This window comes from Aulonocara sp. 'chitande type north' Nkhata Bay, linkage group LG13 (assembly GCF_057382095.1).
Source record: "Aulonocara sp. 'chitande type north' Nkhata Bay isolate Kocher_YH1m ecotype deep benthic linkage group LG13, A_spYH_male_GT1.1, whole genome shotgun sequence".
NCBI lineage: Eukaryota > Metazoa > Chordata > Actinopteri > Cichliformes > Cichlidae > Aulonocara > Aulonocara sp. 'chitande type north' Nkhata Bay.
The window spans coordinates 15,767,011-15,793,646 of NC_141356.1; the positions used below are offsets into that span (position 1 = coordinate 15,767,011).

Sequence of the window (26,636 nt, forward strand, 5' to 3'; positions counted from 1 at the left end):
TCAGAATTCTGACTTTAATCTCAGAATTCTGACTTTTTTCTCAGAATTCTGAAAAAAGTCAGAATTCTGACTTTTTTCTCAGAATTCTGACTTTTTTCTCAGAATTCTGACTTTAATCTCAGAATTCTGACTTTAATCTCAGAATTCTGAGAAAAAAGTCAGAATTCTGAGATTAAAGTCAGAATTCTTTCCTTTTTTTCCCCAGTGGCCCTAATCCTCTTTCGTAGTTTTCACTCTTATATGCTTTTCATACAAGTTTCACGCAAGACAGATACAAACTTTATAAGATTTATATGTATCTTTTCCATATGGGTAAGCTAATGTTGTAGCTTTAGACATTGTGCCTGAAAATATGAACAAACATATCACTGATTATATTTTTAAAATAATTTATTTTCAGTTGATTTTAGTGGACTGACACAAATTCAGATAATAAACAAATGAATCGACTTTGAAAAGATCACTTAACAATAGAAATCCTCTGACTGTCACAGGGGACAAAAGTGAGGTAGGTCTTTTGGTCTATGCTGTACATGCTGTCAAAATTTGTAAAGCATTTTTCACCACCTGGATACAAATAATAGGAGAAATTGTTGGATCATCAGATATTTTGACAATATCTGTCAAGTATAGACAGATGGATAGAAAATGACGTCTAAAGTGCAGAGTGCCTTTTCTGTAGAGGTGCATAGTCTACTGCAACAGGACGGTTATCTCTTAAAATTTATTCAGGTAGGTAACAAATCAGACATAGAGCAATCCACGGATGACAGGCAGGTCAAAGCTTAAAGGTGCTACCTTGTCTTGACTAGTGATACCGGTGTTTTCAAAAAATCAAACAACTTCAGCTGAGATTAGCCTTCATTGTAACTTGTATTCCCCCGAACTATGTCAGGATCAGCCCCAAATTGTTTTCAACCCTAAAGCTTTTACTGGAAACTGTCAAGAAGAGCATCCAAAATTCAGAAAGCAATATTATGGGCTTGGGATCTGACACAATAGCAATTCATGTGCAATACCTGCAGCCATAGAGCATCGTTACATGGTACTGCAGTGATGAAGAAGGAGCTTACCCCAAAGATCAAATGCCAAAGATCAGGTTTCCATCAAAATGTAGCTTAATTTATTTCTAGAGCAGCTGAATCAGAAAATGTTACCATCAGCTTCTTCTAACATTAGTTAAGAATCAACATAACAGTTAGTAGTAAAGCTTAAATACCAAACCCTCAAAGAGTATGATATATACTGAATGCAAAGCTCATGTTAATGGTAAATTAGAGCAATCTTCTGATGACCAATAAAATGCACAATGATCATGTAAAATTTTAAAATCTCCAAAATGTATATCCCCTGAGTAATAATGATAGTAAAGTTGATTTAGAATGGAGGGTTGTGTTTGATGGCTGAATTTAAAAACATGTTTAAAATGTTTCTATTTCTAAATTTCGTGCTGACTTGTTTTCATGCAAAGTGACTTACTTAGCACTGAAGTTTAGTCCAAATAGAGGTTTGCACATCTTTACTCAAATAGAAGCCAAGATGTGAGATTTCTGACAGTACTGATGATTTTGAAGATTTGTGATGTGTGCTATAGTAAGATAAAGATGGTGAAAAGTAAAGAGAGAAAAATAGAAATATCTTTCTAAAAAAAATCATAAGTTCCTCTGGGTGTTGATGAAGAAAAGTGAGAAAAGGTTATCCCACCTCTTTTGGTGCATCACAAAACCTAAAAGAAGAAAAAAAAAGTGTTACTGAAATTGTTCTATGTTTCTCTGTGTCTTGCAGACTTGACTATCTTTTTTAAGTTACTTTGCCTAATCATTAATTTGCAATTTACAGTAGGTTCAGTGAGTTTCTTATAACAAGAAGCAGTAGGTTTGATCCTAAAACGTTAAAAATAGAATCACTAAACTCAAAGTAAATGTAGTAGAGTTAGCTACATTTTATCCAAGCAGTATGAGGTTAGCTAGCAATAAATCGGATATACAGCTATCATATAAAACAGTGCAGGAAGTTAAGGCACTGTGTTACACATTATCTGTAATGATGACATTATATTCATAAAAATATTGATTTTTTTTTTCTTTTTTTGCCTGTCCCGTTTGGCTCTTTTGCCATCAGAATTGTTGTCTAAAGGCAAAGAAAGATGCCCAATGGATTTACTTTACCAAATTGACCATCCCAGCCTTGCCGTAATGGTCCATTTGATTCACCTTTTATTGTTCATTTTATTTTCACTTACTGAATACGGGACAGACTTGACTGGGGGAAAGAAGGGGAGAAAGAAAGAGGGAAAGAGAAACAGCTGAGAAGAGGGACGGGGGAGAAGGGCAAAAGACAAAAACCAACAGAATGAGCAGAAAAAAAGAAGAAGAAAAAAAAATGCATATATCAATCACCTGGGTCACCTGCTGAGAAAGAAAAAAGAAAACAAGCAGAAGAGAACAAGAGTAATAGAATAAACAACATCACAATGATATATGGGAATATGACAGTAAATACTAAATATTAAACATTATTGTGCAGCACATAAGATCAACAGAACACAGTGTGCTTTGAGGTAGGAGCCAAAAAGGGTGTAGTTTGTGGGTGTGATCACCCGTGTGTACACCTGTGAGCATGGACGCGCTTGTTTTTTTTTTTAAAAGGTTCCTTCATGTAATGATCTGCTAGAGGGTGTGGGGGGGCCACAGCCCCGTCCTCCAGGGCATGAAGCAGGTATGGAGGAGATCAAAACTCCAGACATCCAGAGGCCCCCAGAACACAAGAGACCAAGGAAGACCAACAGAGGGGCAGCCGCGCCACTGTCCCAGAAAGAGCTGAGGAGAGACCCAGCAGCCGCGGAGCAGAAGCCAGGGGGAGTTGCAGTGACGCGCCCGTGAGCTCCACCGGTAGCCAGCCGTGCCTGAGTGACCGAGCCCCAGGCCGAGAGGCCGGGGACACCCCACCTCCGAAGTGGCCCGAGTGAGCCCCAGGCTCCAGGCCCCGATAAGCGGCCGCCAAGGAGTGAGCCGGTGTGTACCTGGACGCCCATCCCCGGACACAAAGAACCACCAACGCACCGATGTTTGAGGGAGTCCGCCACTGGCAGGGGAAGTGGTGGTAGGGGGAGATAGGCCTCCAAACCTTGGAGGGCCTAAGATGTCCCCAGAGAGGTGGCGCCTGACACCCAACCTGACACATAGACACAGAAATACAGGCACACACATATACAAACATCCATTCCCACCCTCATGCTCTCATATGCACTTACTCCACACTCAATCAACGTGGAGACAGACATAAAGAGACGCTGTACACACGATCACACTCCCCAAGCGTACTCTACAAACCGGGTCTAGGTACCCTTGCCCCTGGAGGGGGGAACTGCACCCAGACCCAGGTGGTGTTACCCTTTTCCCTGCGGTGGGGGGGGGGCAGACCGCCCTGACTCCGCAGCAGCAGGGAGGCCCCACACTCCAGACCGCAGTCGGACGGCCAACTCCTCCTCCTAGCCCCCCCGCTCCAGCAGGTCGCAGAGAATGGGGGTGAGAGAAGACTCCGAACCTCCCTCCACCCGCTCATTGTAGTGTTGATGCATGTGTGTTCTAAGGTGCATTTAAAACCCAGGAGGGCATGGAGCTACCTGCCAGAGAGCAGCAGTTCCCTCCTGCTAGCCCTCAATGTCTACGTGTATTTAACATTGAGAGGTGGGCAACGACGCCAGGGGTGGGGTGTACACCCTGATGGTACTTTGGATTCCGTGTATCGTGCCCACCCCCAAGATCCTATATGTATGTGTAATGAGAGTGTGAGTAATGTGAATGTCTAAGTTGTGGGATAAAATTGAGGCAGAGGCAGCCAGAAGGGGACGGGGGGGGGTGGCCTCCTCTGCACCCTGGTGACATACCCCTACTCCAAGGTCCTGCATGTGTGGGTGGTTGTGGTGGAGCGGGAAGAGGGAGGCAGCTAATGCAAGTATTGTTTTCAGTTCAGTTCAGTTCAGTTTTGATTTTTAAATCTCAAACTGAGATTTGCAAATAAATCTCTGAGCAAATACAGGGAAAAAAACTGCTTCGCAAACAGTCAAGTTAGTGAATGTTACTTCATGAGTCTTATTGCCTCGAAGAAGAGGAATGCTTTCTTAGTATTGTGTCGACATATATTTGGAAGAAACCCCTTTAGAGTAGATGCATAACAAACTAAAAGGACACATGTGCAATTTAACTATACATCAGACTTTCATATTGTGCTAAATTAGCTGTTAATATCTGGACCTAGGTATGCTGGCAAAATCAGATAGATCCATAAGTGTGAAATGGTTTCATGTTTGTTACAGAACACAGATAACAGGCTGTCTCTCTCTGGCAGGAGCAGAGATGTATGTTTTTCTCAGGGTTTGGTTTTTCAACATAAGGTCACACCTGTCAAGCATCTTTCAGTTACTTTGAAATTTTGAATTATGATTTCCCAGTGGAAAAAGAAAGAAAGACAGTTTTGTGTCAGCTTTATTACATAGCAGCTGTAGTACAAAGCTGTGCACAGTAGGTGGTTGATGCCAACTTTGGTGGTAACACCAGGTGTCAAACTGAACGAAGGTGTCCTGTGAACTGTGGCTGAGTTATGGACGCAGAGGTTGGCAGATACTGGCACGCCAAGCAGAATGTGCCCCTTCAGTAGCCAAAGTAACAACTCGGATGTGGGAATTATTTGGTGATGCCACTGAGTAAGATTTTTGGTCCACCTTTAGGCAATTCTGGCAAACCAACTCAGGAATGATTGAAATTAAAGATCCAATTTTAGTGGGATCACACTCATTTGCCTCCCCAGCAAGGTCTATACCAGTGTACTGGTTGTGTTGTGTTGTGTTAAGATGTGTGGAAGTTTACAGAACTGATCTACATTTGTTTTGTGGACTTGGAGAAGGTATTTTAGGTGTGTCTCTCAAGTCATCCTGGAAGGGGTGCTTTGGTAGTACAGGGTGACATCATTCATGAGAGGCTCAGAGTAAAGCCCCTGCACATCTACATTCAAAGGAGCCAGCTGAGGTGGTTTAGCCCTCTGATTAGGATGCCAACTGGGCACTTTCAGGGATTTCTGACCAGATGCAAGCCCCAGTGCAGACATACGGCATTAGGCCTAAGATTAGATCAGATGTCTGGGTTGGGACTGTTTTGGTGTTTCCCTTAATGAACCCAACAAGTGACCTATGGATGTATCGCATAGACTGCTGCCCCTGATACCTGAACCCAGATAAATGATATAAAATGGATATATGGGGGGATGGATGACAAATGCTGATTGTGCTAGTGAAACCTTGAACCTGCTAAAAGTCAAATTTATCTGCATTATTAATGTATAAAGGGACAACCCTTTAATATATTTTAGGGTCATCATTAAAGATTCAGGCAGAGAGAACAAAAAAACAATTAATTAGACGAGGGAAAAATGGTTTGCATTTAACTTTTAGTGTTCCAAAGTTATTCTCTTATATTTGGTCTGTAGAGAGAATTCTAATAAATCCTCCAATGTGTTTTTTCTTTGCTTTTACTTACGTATAGATTTAGATGGATTGGCACTGGTGTTTAAGGGCCCGATTTACTAAGTGGGGCAAATTGGTGTGATGCGCTGATAGGAGTAGAAGTTCTCTGTGTAATCTAACAGTGCACTAATTTGTGATGCAAACAAGGATGCAGTAAGCTCATTTCAATAATGACCAACACTCTACCAAGAGCAATTCAAATTACAGGGCCAAAAACAACCATTGAGAGAGCAAGTAACGTACTAACAAAAAGTATACAGAGTAAGCCCAGATTTTATGCATGTGTTTCTCTCTGTAAACAGTGAGGTAATTCAGATAAATGAGAGGCAGCTGAGCGAGAATCAATAAGTTTATAATACAACAGTGAACTCTGGGGAGAATAACATTTCTGTGTGGTCCTAAGGACTGAGACTCAGGTGGAGATGGGATTTATTCAGAAGAAAGCAGCATTATTACCAACTATTTTAATATATAAACATGAAATTTGTAGGTAACAGTAGACCTGTATAAAACTTAGAAGAATACAAAAAATATATATATAACATTTCAAACCACCTGTGTGTTAATGTAGATACTGCTACTGTGCCAGATGAATAAATGTGTGCATCGCCCTTATTTTTTTCTGCAGGCTGATGGAGACTAAATGTCTTTTTCTAAAGGGAGTTTAACATATTTTAAAATGCAGACATTAATCTAATGAATTAATATGGTCATATTAAAATCTGCATTTTAACAGACATTACAGTATGATATGAAAAAGTTCACAAAGATAAGTAAAAGCAGGCATATATATATATGTTGTGTTTCTGTGTGTATGACTGAAACTCTCCACACCTATCATCTCACTGTAAAAAGTTGGTAATCAAATGAAACCTTTGTGCTACAGCTTCAGTGACTGAATTAAGATAATAAATATTACCAGAGTATTTCAGTTGCCACAAACACCAAAGTATATGTGGAGCATAGTATGTTTTTTTATTTCATGGTTGCATGTCTGTAGGTTGGGCTCATTGGATGTTAATTATGTGGCTTGTTAGTTGGAAGACAACCAATTACACAATAACAGATGTGGCAAACAACGTGTGTGTATGTCAGAACACATTTACTCTGTTAGTTATGTTAGCGGGGAAATTTAGGACCCTGTGCTTCTATAAATATTTAAGTGTTTTCTTCCCTCTAAAATGATCACTGGAATTTCCCAAAGCCATGTCAAAGTGAAACAGTCAAGCTGCACTGTCTCATCTACAGTGTGGATCCTTAAATAACTTTATTAACACTTTAAAGCCAAAACCAAAACGTAATTTCCAGAATTTCTTTTAGTGTTTATTAAAAAAAAAAATTTTTTTAATTTGCATGTATGAGTTTCAATTTGAGTATAACCATCATATTAGTGTGTGTGTGTGTGTGTGTACATGTGTGTATATATATATATATATATATATATATATATATATATACACTCAACAAAAATATAAACGCAACACCTTTGTTACTGCTCCCATTCCCCATGGGATGGACGTAGAGACCTAAAATTCATTCCAGATACACAATATAACCATCCCTCCCAAACAGTTAGTCCATGACACGCTTACCTTCAGGGTCACACATCACATGAAAACCAAAAGTAATTCCAAACGCCACATCTGAATGAGGGTGGGGGAGGTTCAATTTGCCATGTTGCAAGGAGAGCTTAACTTCTGTCTCGCTAGCTTGCCCTGCGCTCTTCCTTCTGACGATGCTGTCTGTGTTGAGCGCTCAGTGGATCTGCGCTCGACAGTGTAGCCTAGTCGGAGTAGTCGAACTGAACGCTCAACACAGACAGCATCGTCAGAAGGAAAGTTGATGAAATAAATTACAAATTTTGTATTGTTCGATACATATGCGTACCGAACCGAAAGCACTGTATCGAACGGTTCAATATCGATACGAATATCGTTGCACCCCTAATAAAAAAAAAAAAAACACCCAGCACGCCCCTGCGGGCGGTTTATCCTTCAAGCTCGGGTCCTCTACCAGAGGCCTGGGAGCTTGAGGGTCCTGCGCAGTATCTTAGCTGTTCCCAGGACTGCGCTCTTCTGGACAGAGATCTCCGATGTTATTCCCGGGATCTGCTGGAGCCACTCGCCTAGCTTGGGAGTCACCGCACCTAGTGCTCCGATTACCACGGGGACCACCGTTACCTTCACCCTCCACATCCTCTCGAGCTCTTCTCTGAGCCCTTGGTATTTCTCCAGCTTCTCGTGTTCCTTCTTCCTGATATTGCTGTCATTCGGAACTGCTACATCGATCACTACAGCCGTCTTCTTCTGTTTGTCTACCACCACTATGTCCGGTTGGTTAGCCACCACCATTTTGTCCGTCTGTATCTGGAAGTCCCACAGGATCTTAGCTCGGTCATTCTCCACCACCCTTGGGGGCATCTCCCAGGTTATACTCGGCACAGATGTTCCTGTACACTATGCCGGCCACTTGGTTATGGCGTTCCATGTATGCCTTGCCTGCTAGCATCTTGCACCCTGCTGTTATGTGCTGGATTGTCTCTGGGGCATCTTTACACAGCCTGCACCTGGGGTCTTGCCTGGTGTGATAGACCCCAGCCTCTATGGATCTTGTGCTCAGAGCTTGTTCTTGTGCTGCCATGATTAGTGCCTCTGTGCTGTCTTTCAGTCCAGCTTTGTCCAGCCACTGGTAGGATTTCTGGATATCAGCCACCTCCTCTATCTGCCGGTGGTACATACCGTGCAGGGGCCTGTCCTTCCATGATGGTTCCTCGTCTCCCTCCTCTTTCTTGGGTTTCTGCTGCCTGAGGTATTCACTGAGCACTCGGTCAGTTGGGGCCATCTTCCCAATGTATTCTTGGATGTTCGTTGTCTCATCCTGGACTGTGGTGCTGACACTCACCAGTCCCCGGCCCCCTTCCTTCCGCTTAGCGTACAGCCTCAGGGTGCTGGACTTGGGGTGAAACCCTCCATGCATGGTAAGGAGCTTTCTTGTCTTTATGTCAGAGGCTTCTATCTCCTCCTTTGGCCAGCCTATTACCCCAGCAGGGTACCTGATCACGGGTAGGGCGTACGTGTTGATGGCCCGGATCTTGTTCTTACCATTCAGCTGACTCCTCAGGACTTGCCTGACCCTCTGCAGGTACTTGGTGGTTGCAGCTTTTCTAGCGGCCTCTTCATGGTTCCCATTCGCCTGCGGGATCCCCATGTACTTGTAACTGTCCTCTATGTCTGCAATGTTGCCTTCTGGTAGTTCAATCCCCTCAGTTCTGACTACCTTCCCTCTCTTTGTTACCATCCGGCTACACTTCTCCAGTCCGAACGACATTCCAATGTCATTGCTGTATAGCCTGGTAGTGTGGATCAGTGAATCGATGTCTCGTTCACTCTTGGCATACAGCTTGATGTCATCCATGTACAGGAGGTGGCTGACAACTGCTCCGTTCCGTAGTCGGTATCCGTAGCCAGTCTTGTTAATGATCTCACTGAGGGGGTTCAGGCCTATGCAGAACAGCAGTGGGGACAGAGCATCTCCTTGGTAGATCCCGCACTTGATGGTGACTTGTGCTATGGGCTTGGAGTTGGCCTCTAGTGTTGTACGCCACATCCCCATTGAGTTCCTGATGAAGGCTCTTAGGGTCCCATTGATCTTGTACAATTCTAGGCATTCCAGTATCCAGCTGTGGGGCATTGAGTCATAGGCCTTCTTGTAATCAATCCAGGCAGTGCACAGGTTGGTCAGTCTGGTCTTCAGAATCAGAATCAGAATCAGAATCAGAATACTTTATTGATCCCTGGGGGAAATTATTTTTTGTTACAGTGCTCCATTTTAAACCAACATTAAGACAAGACAGACAATACGCTAACTAAGAATAGTACAATATATACATATATATACATACATACATACATACATAAGTCACTTATAAATAAATATTTGGAAAAGAAACATGTGTAGCTGTAGCAGCAAACAGTGTGTTAAGTGGATGCGTTGTACAGGGAGATGGCCACAGGCAGGAATGATTTCCTGTGTCGTTCAGTGGTGCTTTTCGGTAATCTCAGTCTCTCACTGAACGAGCTCCTGTGGCTGACCAACATGTCATGGAGTGGGTGGGAGGTGTTATCCAACATTGTCTTTATCTTGGACAGCATCCGCCTCTCCGACACCACCTTGAGGGAGTCCAGCTCCATCCCCACAACATTGCTGGCCTTACGGATCAGTTTATTAAGTCTGTTGGCATCTGCGACCCTCAGCCTGCTCCCCCAGCATGCAACAGCATAGAGGATCGCACTGGCCACAACAGACTCATAGAAAATCCTCAGCATTTTCTGGCAGATGTTGAAGGACCTCAGTCGCCTCAAAAAATAGAGACGACTCTGGCCCTTCCTGTAAAGTGCTGTGGTGTTTTTAGCCCAGTCCAGTTTATTGTCAATGTGTACTCCAAGGTATTTATAGTCCTCCACAATGTCAACACTGACCCCCTGGATTGAAACAGGGGTCAAGTGTTTCCTGGTCTTCCTGAAGTCCACGATCAGTTCCTTGGTCTTTGCCACGTTGAGCTGCAGATGATTCTGCTCACACCACGTGACAAAGGAGTCGACCACAGCCCGGTACTCTGTCTCATCATCCCTGCTGATGCATCCAACCACCGCAGAGTCATCAGAAAACTTCTGAAGATGGCAGGTCTCTGTGCAGTGGCTGAAGTCTGTGGTGTAGAGGGTGAAGAGGAAGGGGGAGAGGACAGTCCCCTGTGGTGCCCCTGTGTTGCTAATCACCTTGTCAGACACACACTGTGGGAGACGTACATATTGTGGTCTTCCTGTCAGGTAATCAACAATCCAGGACACCAGAGAAGCATCCACGTGCATCGCTGCTAACTTATCACCCAGGAGGGTCGGCCTGATGGTGTTGAAAGCACTGGAAAAGTCAAAAAACATGACCCTCACAGTGCTCGCCGGCTGGTCCAGATGGGTGTAGACACGATTGAGCAGGTAGATGATGGCGTCCTCTGTTCCGAGACGAGGCTGATAAGCGAACTGAAGGGGATCCAGATGTGGTCTTACTATGGGTCGCAGCTGGTCCAGGATGAGCTTTTCCAGGGTCTTCATGATGTGGGAGGTCAGTGCCACGGGCCTGTAATCCTGGGGGCCACTGGGACGAGGCGTCTTTGGTGCAGGGACGAGGCATGATGTCTTCCACATCACCGGGACCCTCTGCAGACTCAGACTCAGCATAAACAGTTTATGAAAGACTCCACACAGCTGGGGGGCACAGGTCTTGAGGACAAGGGGACTCACTCCGTCTGGTCCAGCAGACTTGCCTGAGTGAAGTCTCCTCATTTGCATCTCAACCTGGTATTGAGTGAAGGTGATGGGTGGGGGAGGGGTGTCAGGAATCTCACAGGAGGCAACATGTGAAGAGAGAGGCTGGCACAGTGGTGTGGCTCTGGATTCCAGGCTGACTGCAGGTGAGGTTGTGGGGGTGGGAGCAGACACTGTGGTGTCGAATCTATTGAAAAACAGATTCAACTCATTGGCTCTATTCTCACCTCCCTCAGTTCCCCTGCTGTTGGTTGGCCTGAATCCAGTGATGGTCTTCATGCCCCTCCACACCTCTCTCATGCTGTTCTGCTGGAGTTTCCACTCCAGCTTCCTCCTGTAATTTTCCTTAGCCTCTCTGATCTTGTCCTTTAGTAACACCTGGATCTTCCTCACCTCCTCTTTGTTGCCCCCTCTGAAAGCCCTCTTCTTGTTGTTGAGGAGGGCTTTGATGTCCTTAGTCACCCACGGCTTGTTATTTGGGTAACAATGAACAGTCTGAGCTGGAACAATGGAGTCGGTGCAGAAAGTTATGTAGCCTGTGATACACTCAGTAAGCCCATTGATGTCCTCGGCGTGAGGCTCACACAGTGTTTCCCAGTCGGTCACCTCGAAACAGCCCTGTAGTTCCGCTATTGCCTCCTCTGACCACCTCCTGACAGTCCTGGTGGTCACAGGTTCCCTCCTCACAATTGGCACATAGCGGGGGGTGAGGTGAATCAGGTTATGATCTGACCTACCAAGTGGGGGGAGGGAGGAGGAGCTGTATGCATCCTTGACGTTAGCATACAGTAAGTCTAAAGTTTTCTCTCCCCTGGTGGGACAGTCCACATATTGTTTGAATGTTGGTAGTGTATCAGTCTCGGCTGATTGTTCTGTCTACCAGTAGCTGGTGTTTTGCGCCTCTGGTATTCTTGCCAATTCCTTTCTGTGTCCCGCTCATGTATTGACCCATGTGCCTGTTCATCTTAGCCGATATGATGCCTGACAGGAGCTTCCATGTAGTACTGAGGCAGGTTATTGGTCGGTAGTTGGAGGGGACCGGTCCCTTCTTGGGGTCCTTGGGGATCAGGACCGTCCGACCTTCGGTTAGCCATTCCGGGTGTCTCTCGTTAACTAGCAGCTGGTTCATTTGTGCTGCCAGACGCTCGTGGAGTGCAGTCAGCTTCTTCAGCCAGTAGGCGTGAACCATGTCGGGCCCTGGTGCTGTCCAACTCTTCATACTGGAGACCCTTTCTTGGATATCTGCCACTGTGATGGTTACTGGACCCTGTTCAGGGAGGTCGCTGTGGTCTGCCCTCAGATCCTCTAGCCACTGAGCATTGCCGTTATGGGTTGCATCCTTCTCCCATATGCTCTTCCAGTATTGCTCCGTCTCCAGCCTTGGTGGTGCTGTTCTCTTATTGTTCCCTTGCCACTGAGAGTACACCTTTGCTGGTTCTGTGGAGAACAGCTGGTTTATTCTCCTGCCTTCTATCTCTCTGGTGTACCTCCTCAAGCGGCTGGCCAAGGCTGTGAGTCTTTGCTTGGCAGTTTCCAAGGCCTCAGGTATGGACAGCTTGCTGTATTTCTTAGGCACCTTATTTGTCTTACCTTTCTGCAACTCCGTTAGTTGGCTAACCTCCCTCCGTGCTACTTTGATCTTGCCCTCTAGCCTCCTTCTCCATGGAGGGTACTGCCCCTTGTCGCTGTTCAACTTGTAGCCAAGCATCTCACTGATCACTGCTGCCGTATTGTAGATCAGCTTGTTAGTGTCGGTAATCGTGGTTGTAGGTATTGCCCGTAGTGCTGCATTAACATCATCTAGCAGACCTTCTGAGGGTACTTCACGTAATCTTGGTAACCGGCTACGGGGGATCCAGGTTTCAAGCTTGGCCATGATCCTATTTTTCAGGTCAGTTCCTCTCACACTCAACGATCCTTCTCCTATCGCACTTGGGGCTATGTACCCAATCTCGGGTGGGGGTGATGATATCGCCCCCCTGACCTGGCGTCCTGACTCCTCCTTGCCGTAGCATTTGTGTTGTACCTCGTCAATCTCTAGCTGTGAGAGCAGTCCCTTCTTTCGAATGTTCTTTCCGACCACTTGGAAGGTAGTGGTGGCCACCGAGCAGGTCCGGAGGACGGCCGCGATGCCAGCGGCGGCGACGAACTCTTTCCGGAGGCCGCCCCCGAAGGCCGTGATGCCATCTTAGAGGCCCGGAAAACGGCCGGCAGAGGCAAGGCAGAACGGGTCGAGCTGGCTCCGACGGCGGTGTGGCAACCGCAGGATCAGACGGCGGCGTGGATGACGACACGGAGGCCGGACCAGGCGTGGACGACGACACGGAGGCCGGACCAGGCGTGGACGACGACACGGAGGCCGGACCAGGCGAGGATGATGCAGAGGCCGGACCAGGCGAGGATGATGCAGAGGCCGGACCAGACGAGGATGATGCAGAGGCCGGACCAGGCGAGGATGATGCAGAGGCCGGACCAGACGAGGATGATGCAGAGGCCGGACCAGACGAGGATGGTGCAGAGGCCGGACCAGACGAGGATGGTGCAGAGGCTGGACCAGACGAGGGTGCAGAGGCTGGACCAGACGAGGGTGCAGAGGCTGGACCAGACGAGGGTGCAGAGGCTGGACCAGACGAAGATGATGAGGATGCAGAGGCTGGACCGGATGAAGCCAAAGCAAATGCTGAAACCGGACCAGGCGAGGATGAAGCCAAAGCAGATGCTGAAACCGGACCAGGTGAGGCCGAAGACTCTGAGGCCGCAGCAGGCGAGGGTGATGAGACTGCAGCTGGTGATGAGACTGCAGCTGATGGCTGGACGGGCTCCTCGGGCCCCCCAGCTGACGAGGCAGAAGGCTGGACGGGCTCCTCGGGCCCCCCAGCAAAAACAGTCTCAGACCCAGTGGGCACTGGAGCCCCTGGCACACACAGAACAGAACCAGCAGGCACACGGGCCTCTGGCAGGAACGCAACAGAACCAGCAGGCACACGGGCAGGCACACGGGCCTCTGGCAGGGACGCAACAGAACCAGCAGGCACGCGGGCCTCTGGCAGGGATGCAACAGAACCAGCAGGCACGCGGGCCTCTGGCAGGGACGCAACAGAACCAGCAGGCACGGAGACCTCTGGCAGGGACAGAACGGAACCAGCAGGCGCGGAGACCTCTGGCAGAGACAGAACGGAACCAGCAGGCGCACGGGCCTCTGGCAGGGACGGAACAGAACCAGCAGGCGCACGGGCCTCTGGCAGGGACAAAACAGACTGCAGCTGCGCGGAGCACCGACCCTGCTCAGGCAGCGACAGCCGGGTGCAGTTCTCAGCTGGGTTCTTAGCCTCCAGGGGTCCAGAGTCAGCTGAGGGCTGTAACTTAACCTCTGGTGAGGCCCTGGAGCAAGTAGCAGTCTCTAAACTAGCCAGCTGTTGAGGAACGATTGCATTTTTAACGTGTTTGTCTCTCTGCAAATAATACGTACTAGAAAAAGAGTCAAAAATGGGAGGCACAAGCGCAGCCTCCCGTACAGAGGGAGTCTGTGAAGACGGAGACGGCATGAATGACTGGGCTAGCGGAGATACCGGAGTCCGAGTTGCTTGTGGCTGTGCAGCTAAACGAGGTAAAGACAGCTCAGCAGGAGAATGAGCAAGCAACACACAGTTTTCCTTGTCGTCTGCTGCACCAAACAAAGTCCCTGGATAAACTGTTCCACAGTCCAAGACAGAAAAAGGGTCCTTCTCACTCACCACGGCCGGCAGTTCTGAAGTTCCAATATCTGGCTGTGGGGTGACGCGCCGACGGCGCGATCGTCGCTTCCTCCCGGGCAAAACCTCCGGCGGGCCGGGCAAAACCTCCGGCGGGAGAAGCTGACGTGGCTGTTCCGGGGTGGCCGTAATCCGCTGCTGCTGGACAAAGTCTGTGGATTCCCGAGCTCGCACCACCCCCCGGGCTTTATGCAGGTTGCAAATTAAGCCTGAAACTCCCTTAAGCTGGCAGAGGTAGGGATTTTCTTCCAGGATTGCTTCGATGGCTTTTAACCCCACCACTTGTGCCCTTGCGTTGGTGGTGTGGGTTACCCAGTCCATCAGGCGTCGGATGCGTGCGAGGTCGCTCTCTCCAGACAAAGCTGCTGGGTCCATGTTTGGTCGGCTCGTACTGTCACGGCTGGCGGAGTGAGCCGTGTGGTGTGGAGGAAAGGGAGGACCCAAAATGCAGCAGTGACTGATGATACGAGTGATGTTTATTTACAAAGTGACAATGGCAGAAACAGGCAGTGAGGCATGACAAAACAACTGAAGAAACCTAAACTGGGAGAACTAAATGACAAACCTGAGACCATACAAAAGGGGTGCGGGGCAGAGAGACGCAGAGACAGGAACACCATAGAACGCAGATGAATGTAGATTAACGCAGTGATACATGGATGAACGCAGACGAGCCGACAATGAACACAGACCGACACCCACTAAATATACACACACAAGGTAATCAGGTAATCACACACAGGAGGGAAGAACAGCTGAACCTAATACACATGAGGACCGGAGGACACAAGCTGAACACAATGACAACAGACACAGACCTTCAAAATAGAATAGGAAATCCAGAACATGAGCCTTCAAAGTAAAGCAGGAACACACAGACTGATTTACAACACAACACGGGGACATGAACAGAGCACCAAGGACAGACACAGGTAGGGCTGAATACACACACCAAACTACAGGTTCAACCCTAAACCAATACAAAATCAGAATAAACACAAAGCACAAAAATGAACTTCAAGGAAACACAAAACGCTGGGCCAAAATGACCCAGGACCATGACAAAGGCGTTCCCAGGCCAGCCGAGAGATATAATCTCTCCAGCGTGTCCTGGGTCTGCCCCGGGGCCTCCTCCCGGTGGGACATGCCTGGAACACCTCACCCAGGAGGCGCCCAGGGGGCATCCTTGTCAGATGCCCGAACCACCTCAGCTGGCTCCTTTCGATGTGGAGCAGCAGCTGCTCTACTCTGAGCCCCTCCCGGATGGCCGAACTTCTCACCCTATCTCTAAGGGAGAGGCCAGCCACCCTTCGGAGGAAGCTCATTTCTGCCGCTTGTATCCGCGATCTCGTTCTTTCGGTCACTACCAACAGCTCGTGGCCATAGGTGAGGGTAGGGACATAGATCGACCGGTAAATTGAGAGCTTCGCTTTTACACTCAGCTCCCTCTTCACCACGACGGACCGGTGCAGCGTCCGCATTACTGCAGCTGCAGCCCCAATCCGTCTGTCGATCTCCGGCTCCCTTCTCCCATCACTTGCGAACAAGACCCCGAGATACTTGAACTCCTCCACTTGGGGCAGGAACTCATCCCCGACCCGGAGTGGGCACTCCACCCTTTTCCGGCTGAGAACCATGGCCTCAGATTTGGAGGTGCTGATCCTCATTCCCGCTGCTTCACACTCGGCTGCGAACCGTTCCAGTGCGAGCTGGAAGCCCTCACCCAATGAAGCCAACAGAACCACATCATCTGCAAAAATCAGAGATGAGATTCTGAGGCCACCAAAGCGAAAGCCGTCCGCCACTTGGCTGCGCCTAGAAATTCTGTCCATAGGTTTGATCCTAAAATGTTAAAAATAGAATCACTAAACTCAAAGTAAATGTAGTAGAGTTAGCTACATTTTATCCAAGCAGTATGAGGTTAGCTAGCAATAAATCGGATATACAGCTATCATATAAAACAGTGCAGGAAGTTAAGGCACTGTTTTACACATTATCTGTAATGATGACATTATATTCATAAAAATATTGATTTTCTAATGCAAGTATTGTTTTTTGTTAACTACAGATACACTTTAAATAATCATTGAATGGTCACGTGAAAACTCATCATATGAAACTGAAGCATTTAACCGTGAGAATGCTTTCCTTTGGAAAATTAGATAAATAATTAAGACCATCTAAAACAAAGCAGGAAGCATTCATTATTAAATGTGGTTCCACCCAAGCATTACAAGGTTGTTGGAATCTAATTAGTTGCAACAATATAATATTTTTCCATGTTAAATTATTTTTAATGGCAAATATGCAATCATATTTATGGTGTATGACTACGGTTCATGACATCATTAAACAAAAAAGGCAATTATGGAAAAAAAAAACAGTGTTCGGTTCACTGGAATGACAGTTATTTTAAGATGCAAAAGAATATGGTGACAAGCTCTGCGAAAGAGATGTAGCACGTACCTCTTTTCCTTGACTTCTAAACTACTCTCTTATTTCTTGATTTATTGATAGCTCTAATGTAGCTTCTACGTACTGTGTTTAAAGCCTAAGCCTCTGTCCTTTCCTCTGCTCTCGCCTCTTCAGAGCTTCTCTCAAGCCACCCACCGTCCTCCTGTTCTCTGCTCCCTTCTTCCCTACCCTTCATTAATTTTTAAAATGAAGAATAGAAGGCCCATTCATGATGTGTAATCTCCATGTTTTAATTCAATTCAATTCAATTTTATTTATATAGCGCCAAATCACAACAAAAGTCGCCTCAAGGCGCTTCATAGATACAGAGAAAAACCCAACAATCATATGACCCCCTATGAGCAAGCACTTTGGCGACAGTGGGAAGGAAAAACTCCCTTTTAACAGGAAGAAACCTCCGGCAGAACCAGGCTCAGGGAGGGGCGGCCATCTGCTGCGACCGGTTGGGGTGAGAGAAGGAAGACAGGATAAAGACATGCTGTGGAAGAGAGACAGAGGTTAATAACAGATATGATTCAATGCAGAGAGGTCTATTAATACATAGTGAGTGAGAAAGGTGACTGGAAAGGAAAAACTCAATGCATCATGGGAATCCCCCGGCAGCCTACATCTATTGCAGCATAACAAAGGGAGGATTCAGGGTCACCTGGTCCAGCCCTAACTATATGCTTTAGAAAAAAGGAAAGTTTTAAGCCTAATCTTAAAAGTAGAGATAGTGTCTGTCTCCCGAATCCAAACTGGAAGCTGGTTCCACAGAAGAGGGGCCTGAAAACTGAAGGCTCTCCCTCCCATTCTACTTTTAAATACTCTAGGAACAACAAGTAGGCCTGCAGAGCGAGAGCGGAGCGCTCTAATAGGGTGATATGGTACTACAAGGTCATTAAGATAAGATGGGGCCTGATTATTTAAGACCTTGTATGTGAGGAGCAGGATTTTGAATTCAATTCTGGATTTAACAGGAAGCCAATGAAGGGAAGCCAAAACAGGAGAAATATGCTCTCTCTTTCTAGTCCCTGTCAGGACTCTTGCTGCAGCATTTTGGATTAGCTGAAGGCTTTTCAGTGAGTTTTTTGGACATCCTGATAATAATGAATTACAGTAGTCCAGCCTGGAAGTAATAAATGCATGAACTAGTTTTTCAGCGTCACTCTGAGACAGGATATTTCTAATTTTAGAGATGTTGCGCAAATGGAAGAAAGCAGTCTTACATATTTGTTTAATATGTGCGTTGAAGGACATGTCCTGGTCAAAAATGACTCCAAGGTTCCTCACAGCGTTACTGGAGGCCAAGGTAATGCCATCCAGAGTAAGAATCTGATTAGATACCATATTTCTAAGATTTTCAGGGCCGAGTTTTAATAATAGGATGGTCCACAACATACATTAATTTGCAACACACTCATATGCACGTGCAGACACACATGCTCCCACACAGCAGGACCCAAGTTGCCTCAGTAGAATCAACTGTTCACAATTTGTGACTATACGTAGAAAAAAATAACTAAAAATGGGGGGGGGGGGGGGGGGGATAACTAAAATTTGAGATCAGGAGAAACAATTTTAAATATTTCCTTGTCCCATGGTATCTTCAATGTTGAAGACACATTTTTAAGCTATTTTTAAAAATGCCAGATTCAGCAAATATGATAGAAATTCAAAAGTCATTTAAGGAAATTAACATTGCATGGTTTCAATAAACTCTCCATTTTCAAAAAGTCTGAATTTTCTGGAAATTATTTCATGGTTCGGGCTTTAAAGGTATATGACTGCTGCCCTCATATGTGACTTTACCCATACGGAAAAGAAATAGTAAAAACTTATATGTGATTACTCATGAAAGTGGCCACTTTAGCATTACTTTCATACATTGTTTTAGTAAGTATCCAAAACATACAAGTTTCATTATATAATTTTTCAAGGGATCTTATATCTGTTTTCACACTTATATGCTTTTCATACAAGTTTCACACAAGACAGATACAAACTTTATAAGATTTATATATATCTTTTCCATATGGGTAGTGTAGCTTTTAACACAATTGATTATGAAATCCTCATTTGCAGTCTGGATCACTGAGTAGCTTAGCAAACACTAACAAAAGCCATCCATCTGGCCATACATTTCACCCCTCCAGTTTGTGGAAGCCTGGAGCCTATACTAGCTGCCATAAGGCAGGTGAGGTAAACCCTAACACAGAGACAACCATTCACACTCATGTTCCCACCTATGGTCAGTTTAATCTAACCCCATTAACTGCATGTATTTGGAGAAAGTGCCTGGAGAGAACCCGTACAGACACAGGGACAACAGGCACAGTCCACACAGAAAGGCCCTAGATTCGAAATTATGCTTCTCTTGTACTGGGTGACCGCAATTTCTTAAAAACTTAACGAACATCTAAAACTTTTTACCGTCTGTAACTTCACGTTCCACCTTACGCTTTATGTCCCATTCTTAGATCCTCTACTGCCAAACTGTCAGATATCAAATGTGTCTTGGATAGAAAAACTGAGGATGCAGCTTTTGCTGTTCATACCGTCAATCTGTGGAAGAGTTTAAAATGTCTAAATATAGAGTTTTCAAATAATCAAAGTCTACTGAAAATGTCACAAAACTCTTAAATACACACCTTTTTAATCTGGCATTTAATTACTGTTTTCACTTAATAATAATGCCACTTTGCTACAATAGTTGTCTGTGGATTAAGCCACATTTAGTAGAAACATGGTAGAAACAGAGCAATGTAAATTTTGATCTTTATCAGTATCATATCAGCCTTCTGCTTCTGTTACTTCCAAGTTTGCTTTCTTTCTCCATATTTCCTTGTTTGCATTTTAAAGGATTTTATGTATAATTTATTTTTATATATGGATTATCAGGTTTTTTATGCCCGCGAAGCCCTTTGAAGTTCTACAAGTAATACTGGGCTATACAAATAACTTGAATTGAAATAAAATGAATTCAATTATGTTTTCACCAATAAGCTGCAATTTAAAAACATGTGGTCCCAGTCAACACACATATGTGGGGCCCAAATAGGGAGCAGCAGGGCTAATATTTGGGGCCCACTTGGGAAACCCAACTGGGGTCCAGCTAATTTTGTCCTCAGTTTCCATGGTGGCCCCAAATGTGTTTTCCTAGATGGGTTTATGCTGGGTCCCAGATAAGCCCCAAATCAGGCCCAGTTGAAAAAAATATGTGGGGCCCAGATGGGTAGAAGCAGATCTGATATTTGGGGCCCACTTGGGGTACCCACCTAGGACCCAGCTAATTTTGTCCTCAGTTTCCATGGTGGCCCCAAATGTGTTTGCCCAGATGGATTATTGATGGGACCCGGATGGGCCCCAAATCAGGCCCAGCCAACAAATGAGTATGGGGCCCAGATGGGTAGAAGCGGGTCTGATGGTTGGGGCCCACTTGGGTTACCCACCTGGCACCCAGCTACTTTTGTCCTCAGTTTCCATGATGGCCCCAAATGTGTTTGCCCAGATGGGTTAATGATGGGTCCCAAATCAGCCCCAGACAATGAATGAGTATGGGGCCCAGATGGATAGAAGCAGGTCTGATACTTGGGGCCCACTTGGGTTACCAACCTGAGACCCAGCTATTTTTGTCCTCAGTTTCCATGGTGGCCCCAAGTGTGTTTGCCCAGATGGAATTTTGGATAATGTAAGTAAGCTATAATTTAAATCACCTGTACAACAAAGCCAGTTTATCTTTTTTATTAATACTGATTACTATGAAATTTTAAAACAGTATGCTTTTTTATATAATACATTTTTTGTGTGGAGAACATGTTGACAAAAATGTCCACAGTATACACAAAACAATAACAAATAAATGTTATACAGTTTAAAGGAAAAACAAATGCAGCAAACCACAGCTTCTCACTCATTCACCAATCCATTGGTCCTGAAAGAAATAAAAAAAAAAAAGAAATTAGTGCATTTTCACAAACAAAATCAGATTTGCGATAGTACTGAAGTTGTTTTGGAGGTTGTGCTGTTCAAGTTGTTTGACCTCCTACATTGAACTCTTTGAAGACCATGAGTATTCATGGAAACAGAAAAGCTATTTACAAAATGATTTACCAAGTAGGCACTCAAAAATTAAATTAATGTGAAATATTTTACCTTAAAACATTTAAGACAAATGTTTAAAAGATGTCTACATAGTTACAATGATAACTGGTGTTGTGGGCTGTCTCAGTGATTGGCACAGAGCTTAGAACAGGCAAGTGGTTAACCAGTTTTTTGCATGGTACAGCACCTCATAATGAACACAAAACAAAATAGTAAAATGTAACAAGGGCTACATCTACCAAGGAGAAAACAGATTCCACTTCTTGAGGTGTGTGCCAGGCGGGCGCCAATAATTTTCATGTAAATCAAAAATAGGGCCATCAGATAAATCAGTGTGTTACTAATTACACTGGAAAAAATAGAGGCTGGCTCTGGAGTTCCTGGAGCTTATTCACATTCTGTGAGCAACCAAAAAACTGTTTAGTGAGAGACTTCTTCAAGTATGCTACAAGCCAGAAAGAAACGTGGTCATTCCTGCCAGCAGCCACCAACCTCCAGAACAACATGAGCTGATGGTTTCATCTCCACAATTTGTACAGTCTATCTAAACCATGTGTCAAAGTCAAGGCCTGCGGGCCACATCCGGCCCGGCATACATTTATATCCGGCCCGCAAGATCATTTTATATAGATGTACTATTATTGTTATGCATGGCCCGGCGATATGAGGCGCTAATAATATACAAACTACAGATCCCATAATGCACCGCTGAAGCCTCCTTGCTGACTGCTAGGCTAACTGGGAACATTCCCGCGTCAATCAAGTCAAACTTCTGTTATTGCGAAGCTAGCCGCTCACAATGGTGGAGAGAAAAGTTGATTCTGAATGACTGCAGCTGTAGTGAGCATCCGTTATTCAAACATCAACAAAATATCTTACAACTAATGAACTTACCATATAGCACTTCAAAAACTTTAAGCCCTCGAAATTCCCGCTTTCCATGGCACCCAACGAAGTTATATTGCCTGGAAAGAGCATTGTCCATAATGAAGGCCATCATTCTTCTTGTGGCTTCATCAACAGTGCTCCCTCTGATCTCTGCCACAACAGAAACCTTAGGACACGCAAGGACAATAATTTTACTGACAGTAGTACCATCAGTCACACCTAAAAGAAAGCAAGCACAGCTACACAGTAATTAGGCTCTATAATATTGATGCTAATTGACTGAGAAAGAGTTAGGTGTCAAAGTCAAACACTGTCTGATGTGAATGCAAAGAGCTAAATGATTCACCAAAAGTAATTTCTTAAGTTTTGGGTTTGGCATGGCACAACTTATAACTAGGTAATGTTTGGAGAAGTTATTTTATTAACAAAAATAGCAACTTTTGTTCAGCTCTCCTCCCACTCCTTCATTGCACTGACCATGTTCGAACAAACAGCAACTTTCCTTGATCATAACTGCTAGCATGAAACACAGACTGATTGAGGCATTAATCATTGAATATTGTTATTACATCATTATTATTTACCACTTCTTTTAGGAAGACAGGGTCTGCCAGTTTTTGCTCCAGTGCTGCCACATCTGCTACTGTCCGGATGGGAAATACAGCACCCTCGGGTAATACTGCAGCAACTGGTCCATCACGTTGTGTAAGGAGAGACTGTAGCATTCGACTGTGGACCCTCTGAGTGTCCTTAATGTCTTCCAGGAGGGTTAGAACACGTACAAACATGCTCGTATTGGTGGCTTGTAGAAGTTGTCTTGGAACTGGTTGTGAAACCACAGGTGAAGGAGTTGAGGGTTGTAGCGGCTGAACAAATGGATGAGTGATGTTCAGGAAGTGAGTTTCACTTGAATGTCTATTCTCCATTGCTGATGGTGGTGAGGTCTCTGGCTGTTCCGCAGTGTTGTCCCAATCCTCATCAGAGCTCGACGGGATCACTGGCCTTAAAACAAACAAACAAACAAAATACAACAAACATACACACACAAATAAATAATAATCCAAACACATAATTTAGGGTACTGGTTAGTCCTACAAACTAAAAACATTAATGTATATAATGGCATCAAAAAAAAAGTCTAAAACAATTTTTTAAAAGTCAACAAGTTATAAAGCGCTATTTTGAAATCATATCTGAACCTGATGAGCAGCAAGGGTCTGCTAAAGAAACTGTCAGGTTTTTTTTCTTCTTATAATCTCAATAAATTTTTGCTTTTAAGGTGTTTTCAACACAATTACCTCCTTTTCCGCTTCCCTTTCCCAATCTGCTTCCAGAATCCAAATAAATTCCACCAAGGAAGGTTTCTAATGGGAAGCAGGAAATGCTGTCTAAAGGGCCAAACTTCCGTACATCTTGAGCTAGGTGTATTAAAGAATGTATATTATAACCAACAAAGTCAAGACCATAAATCAAAGCAAAATCTTTCACAAACTGCTTCAAAACATCCTCTGCATAATCACAGTCAGTTATCAATATACAAATCAGGACTTAGAAGAATTCTTGTAGATACAGATAACAGTATAAAGTATCTATACATTTGGCTTGGTATATTATTCAGTAGAACTGGGCTTGTGTAAAGCAAAACTTGTCTCAATTCAGTTGCTTTCTACGTGCTAATTTCAATGAGAGACCTTGGTTTTCTTGCAAAACTTTAAGGAAGATATTGCCTGACAGAAACCATGAATGCTGAAATCAGTTAGAATTTGCATAGACTGTCTGCATTTTCGGGGACTTTTTAACCAAAGATAAATAAGCTTGCGCATTACCCCCATATCCCACACCCAGCTCGTTCAAAGTGACACCCCAACCTGGTGCTCTTTGTTGGCCATAGCACAAAGTTTCATCAGTCCTTTAGTCAACATAAATTTCATGATAACATAATCTTTAGCATGTTCATCGCAATCGTAGTGCTCTTCCTCAAGTGTTTTATTCTCAAAAGAATCAGAGTACAATATTAAGTCCTGATGATGCTCTGACTCATTTTACTGTGAAACGAAACTAAAATGTTCAACAACTTTCTGAGCTCTTTGTCCTCTGAGATTGCTCCATTGCTTTCTGAAAGACAGCTCACAGATTCTGAAGCTCCAGGTTTCATCACTCTCCAATCAAAATTAAAAATTAACTGAACCAGCAGCAAAAGAAGATCCAAACTACGCTTCACATTTGATAAATACTGTCATTAATTCCCTCTTCCTGTCTTGTTTCCACCACGATTGAAAAAAAAACAAAACAAAAAAACAAAACATCATACTTCTTGCACAGCTCTCTCGTAGTATACTTCAAGAAAAGTTTCCCCATCTGAAATATGTTTTCCACATTATTCCCTTGCTTATTATACATCAGTGTACAGTTGTGCTTAGCGCTGTTGTCAGTTGTTTTTTGTGCCAAATTGCAAAAAACTCACCTTGTTCACTATTAAAACCTCTAAAAAAAATTTCTGTAACTTTGCTCTGCTTTACTTCAGCAGCATCAGGTAATGTTCATATATTGATTCATGGTTTTCTTCAGTTTTTGTTCAACTGCAGAATATTTCTAAGGCTATCTGATTTAAAAAGCCACTCCAGGAAAATCTCCTTTTTTCTGTGTTTTATCCTCAGTTACTTTGGCATAAAGACATCTGCTGTGATGCTTACACCAGCCTTAAAAGCTGTTGTATTACAATAAAAGACCCTGACATCACTTTATAAAGTAACAATTCTAATTGTTACAAACTCAAAAAAAGATTCCTACTAGTATATTTCTGGCATGCATCAAATTTTAAATAGAAATGAATTTTGAAATATACACTGCTTCTTATGTCAAAGTCTGTAAAAATAAAGAAAGAAAGAAATCACACATAACCCTTGCTACTATTCACTCCACTGTCCAACAGCAAAATCAAACCAATATACAGATATTAATAACATATTATTGTAATAATATGTGTGACTATGCAATTTATAAGTAGCCATAGTCATAATCAAAACAACAAACATCTCAAGTTTTGAGATAATTGCAAACCCTCCTGGCCAATAACCACACAAGCTGTCCATGCAGGAAGGCTGATAAAGGAGCATGCACAAAATTCAAACAAATTTAAGCCATAATGAAACAAATTAAAATAACAGTGCGCATGCACAAATAAGGCATCAGACAAACACTTAAAGATCACAGATCTTTAGGACCACATCCAAAGAGCAATTGCTTTTCTTTTTTATAAATAAATAAATGTGTAGATTCTAGCCAAATATACATTACAAAAAGGAAAAAAGGAGGGCCACAGCAATCATAGTAAAAGGAGTTGGCACTGTGGCCCTAACAAGACCGACCAGTTCTGCTTAAATATTCAGTTTCCCTCATGTACAGAGCTTGCACAACAGTAAGAGGCAGATTCTTGAGTCAGTACAGTATTTCTGATGAAGTTCTCACTAAAACAACTACACATATAAAGTTGCATACTAAAGTGTGTATAAAAAAAAAACCCCAAACAAATCAAGAATACCTATATTTTCTTTTTTGCTTTTTCTGGAAAAATGAGAACAATGGCAAGAAAAATGATGATTATGTCTTCTACAGAAATAGAGTGCTCACTGATCTGCCTCTCTGACTGCTGTGCATGCTCCTGACACAGGGGCAAAAGCTGGGGACTAGTTGCTCATGGCCTACCCTCCTCACTTAGCCGTGAGGAATGAAGCTAATAAAGACAACACCAAAGCAATTTTGGTTGCTCTGATAGTGAAAATACCCTCCATATTCCTCCTAAAAAACTAGAACTTTGTTAAATTAGTCTAATACAGTCCTTTATTAATACTAATCATAGAGAAAAACCAAGATAATGTTTAAGTACAACTTGATGTTAAGTACACGCAGTAATTAATTTTGGTGCTAGTTAAGCAGTATACAGGACACCAGAAAATGCTTTCAAACTGTGAAAATTGGCTAAATCCAACATTACCTAAAAATTTAAACTAGCTTAGCCTTGCCTGAGTGCTAGGAAAAAGTTCGCCAGCACTTGTGCCATACATTACTTTGCAGCATCATAACTTTGTAAACATTTCATTTATACTTAGGGATTCAAAATAAGTCCATAGCTCAAAGATGAACTTAATCCAAAAATTGCCAGCTTAACTGTCAGCTTTGTCCAAGGGTGCGAAATGAAGAATGCTCCAGAATGGGGGGATGAGTTTGAGAAAACCTCGTGATATTTCATGAAATAACGCGAGATTTCGAAAAGCACTCCTACATGGAGTGAAATTTTTTTCCCACTCAAATGTAAAACCATTTGTTTTATTTTATTAAGCGTCTTACAATTTTAAGTCGCATCTGTTCTTTGTGTTTCACTTATATTAATATATTTTATATGTATATTTTGTTATTAATTAAATATACATATGCTGCCTCTGGCATAATTTATTATCAGTTATTTCATCTTAATTCATGTTTATACTTACACATGACTAATAATTATACTTAACTAAGATCGTTAAACTCAGTTGCCTGTTCATGCAACTTCCCATATGTTACCCATATGGTGCCCATAGAATATAGCCCATCTGG

General features: G+C 43.9%; 2 protein-coding genes across 4 annotated transcripts; both read right to left on the reverse strand.

Moving 5' to 3' along the window:
- Positions 1–460: 460 nt before the first annotated feature.
- Positions 461–15,210, reverse strand: LOC147315874 (uncharacterized). The gene is made up of 2 exons (XM_086260180.1): positions 12,923–15,210; positions 461–567 (listed from the first exon to the last, which is right to left on the reverse strand). The coding sequence occupies exons 1-2, from the start codon at positions 14,967–14,969 to the stop codon at positions 461–463; spliced, it is 2,154 nt and encodes a 717-aa protein (XP_086116306.1). The 5' UTR covers positions 14,970–15,210.
- A 4,873-nt stretch (positions 15,211–20,083) lies between these two features.
- On the reverse strand, positions 20,084–24,316 carry LOC147315875 (uncharacterized). 3 transcript variants are annotated; one of them, XM_086258844.1, is made up of 3 exons: positions 22,625–23,278; positions 22,047–22,206; positions 20,084–20,982 (listed from the first exon to the last, which is right to left on the reverse strand). In XM_086258844.1, the coding sequence occupies exons 1-3, from the start codon at positions 23,108–23,110 to the stop codon at positions 20,966–20,968; spliced, it is 663 nt and encodes a 220-aa protein (XP_086114970.1). In that variant the 5' UTR covers positions 23,111–23,278; the 3' UTR covers positions 20,084–20,965. The 3 variants fall into 3 exon arrangements, with proteins under 3 accessions (XP_086114970.1, XP_086114969.1, XP_086114973.1); XM_086258847.1 differs by lacking the exon at positions 20,084–20,982 and adding an exon at positions 23,339–24,316 and having other exon boundaries at positions 21,787–22,206; positions 22,625–23,042; XM_086258843.1 differs by lacking the exon at positions 20,084–20,982 and having other exon boundaries at positions 21,786–22,206; positions 22,625–23,283.
- Between the last annotated feature and the right edge of the window lie 2,320 nt (positions 24,317–26,636).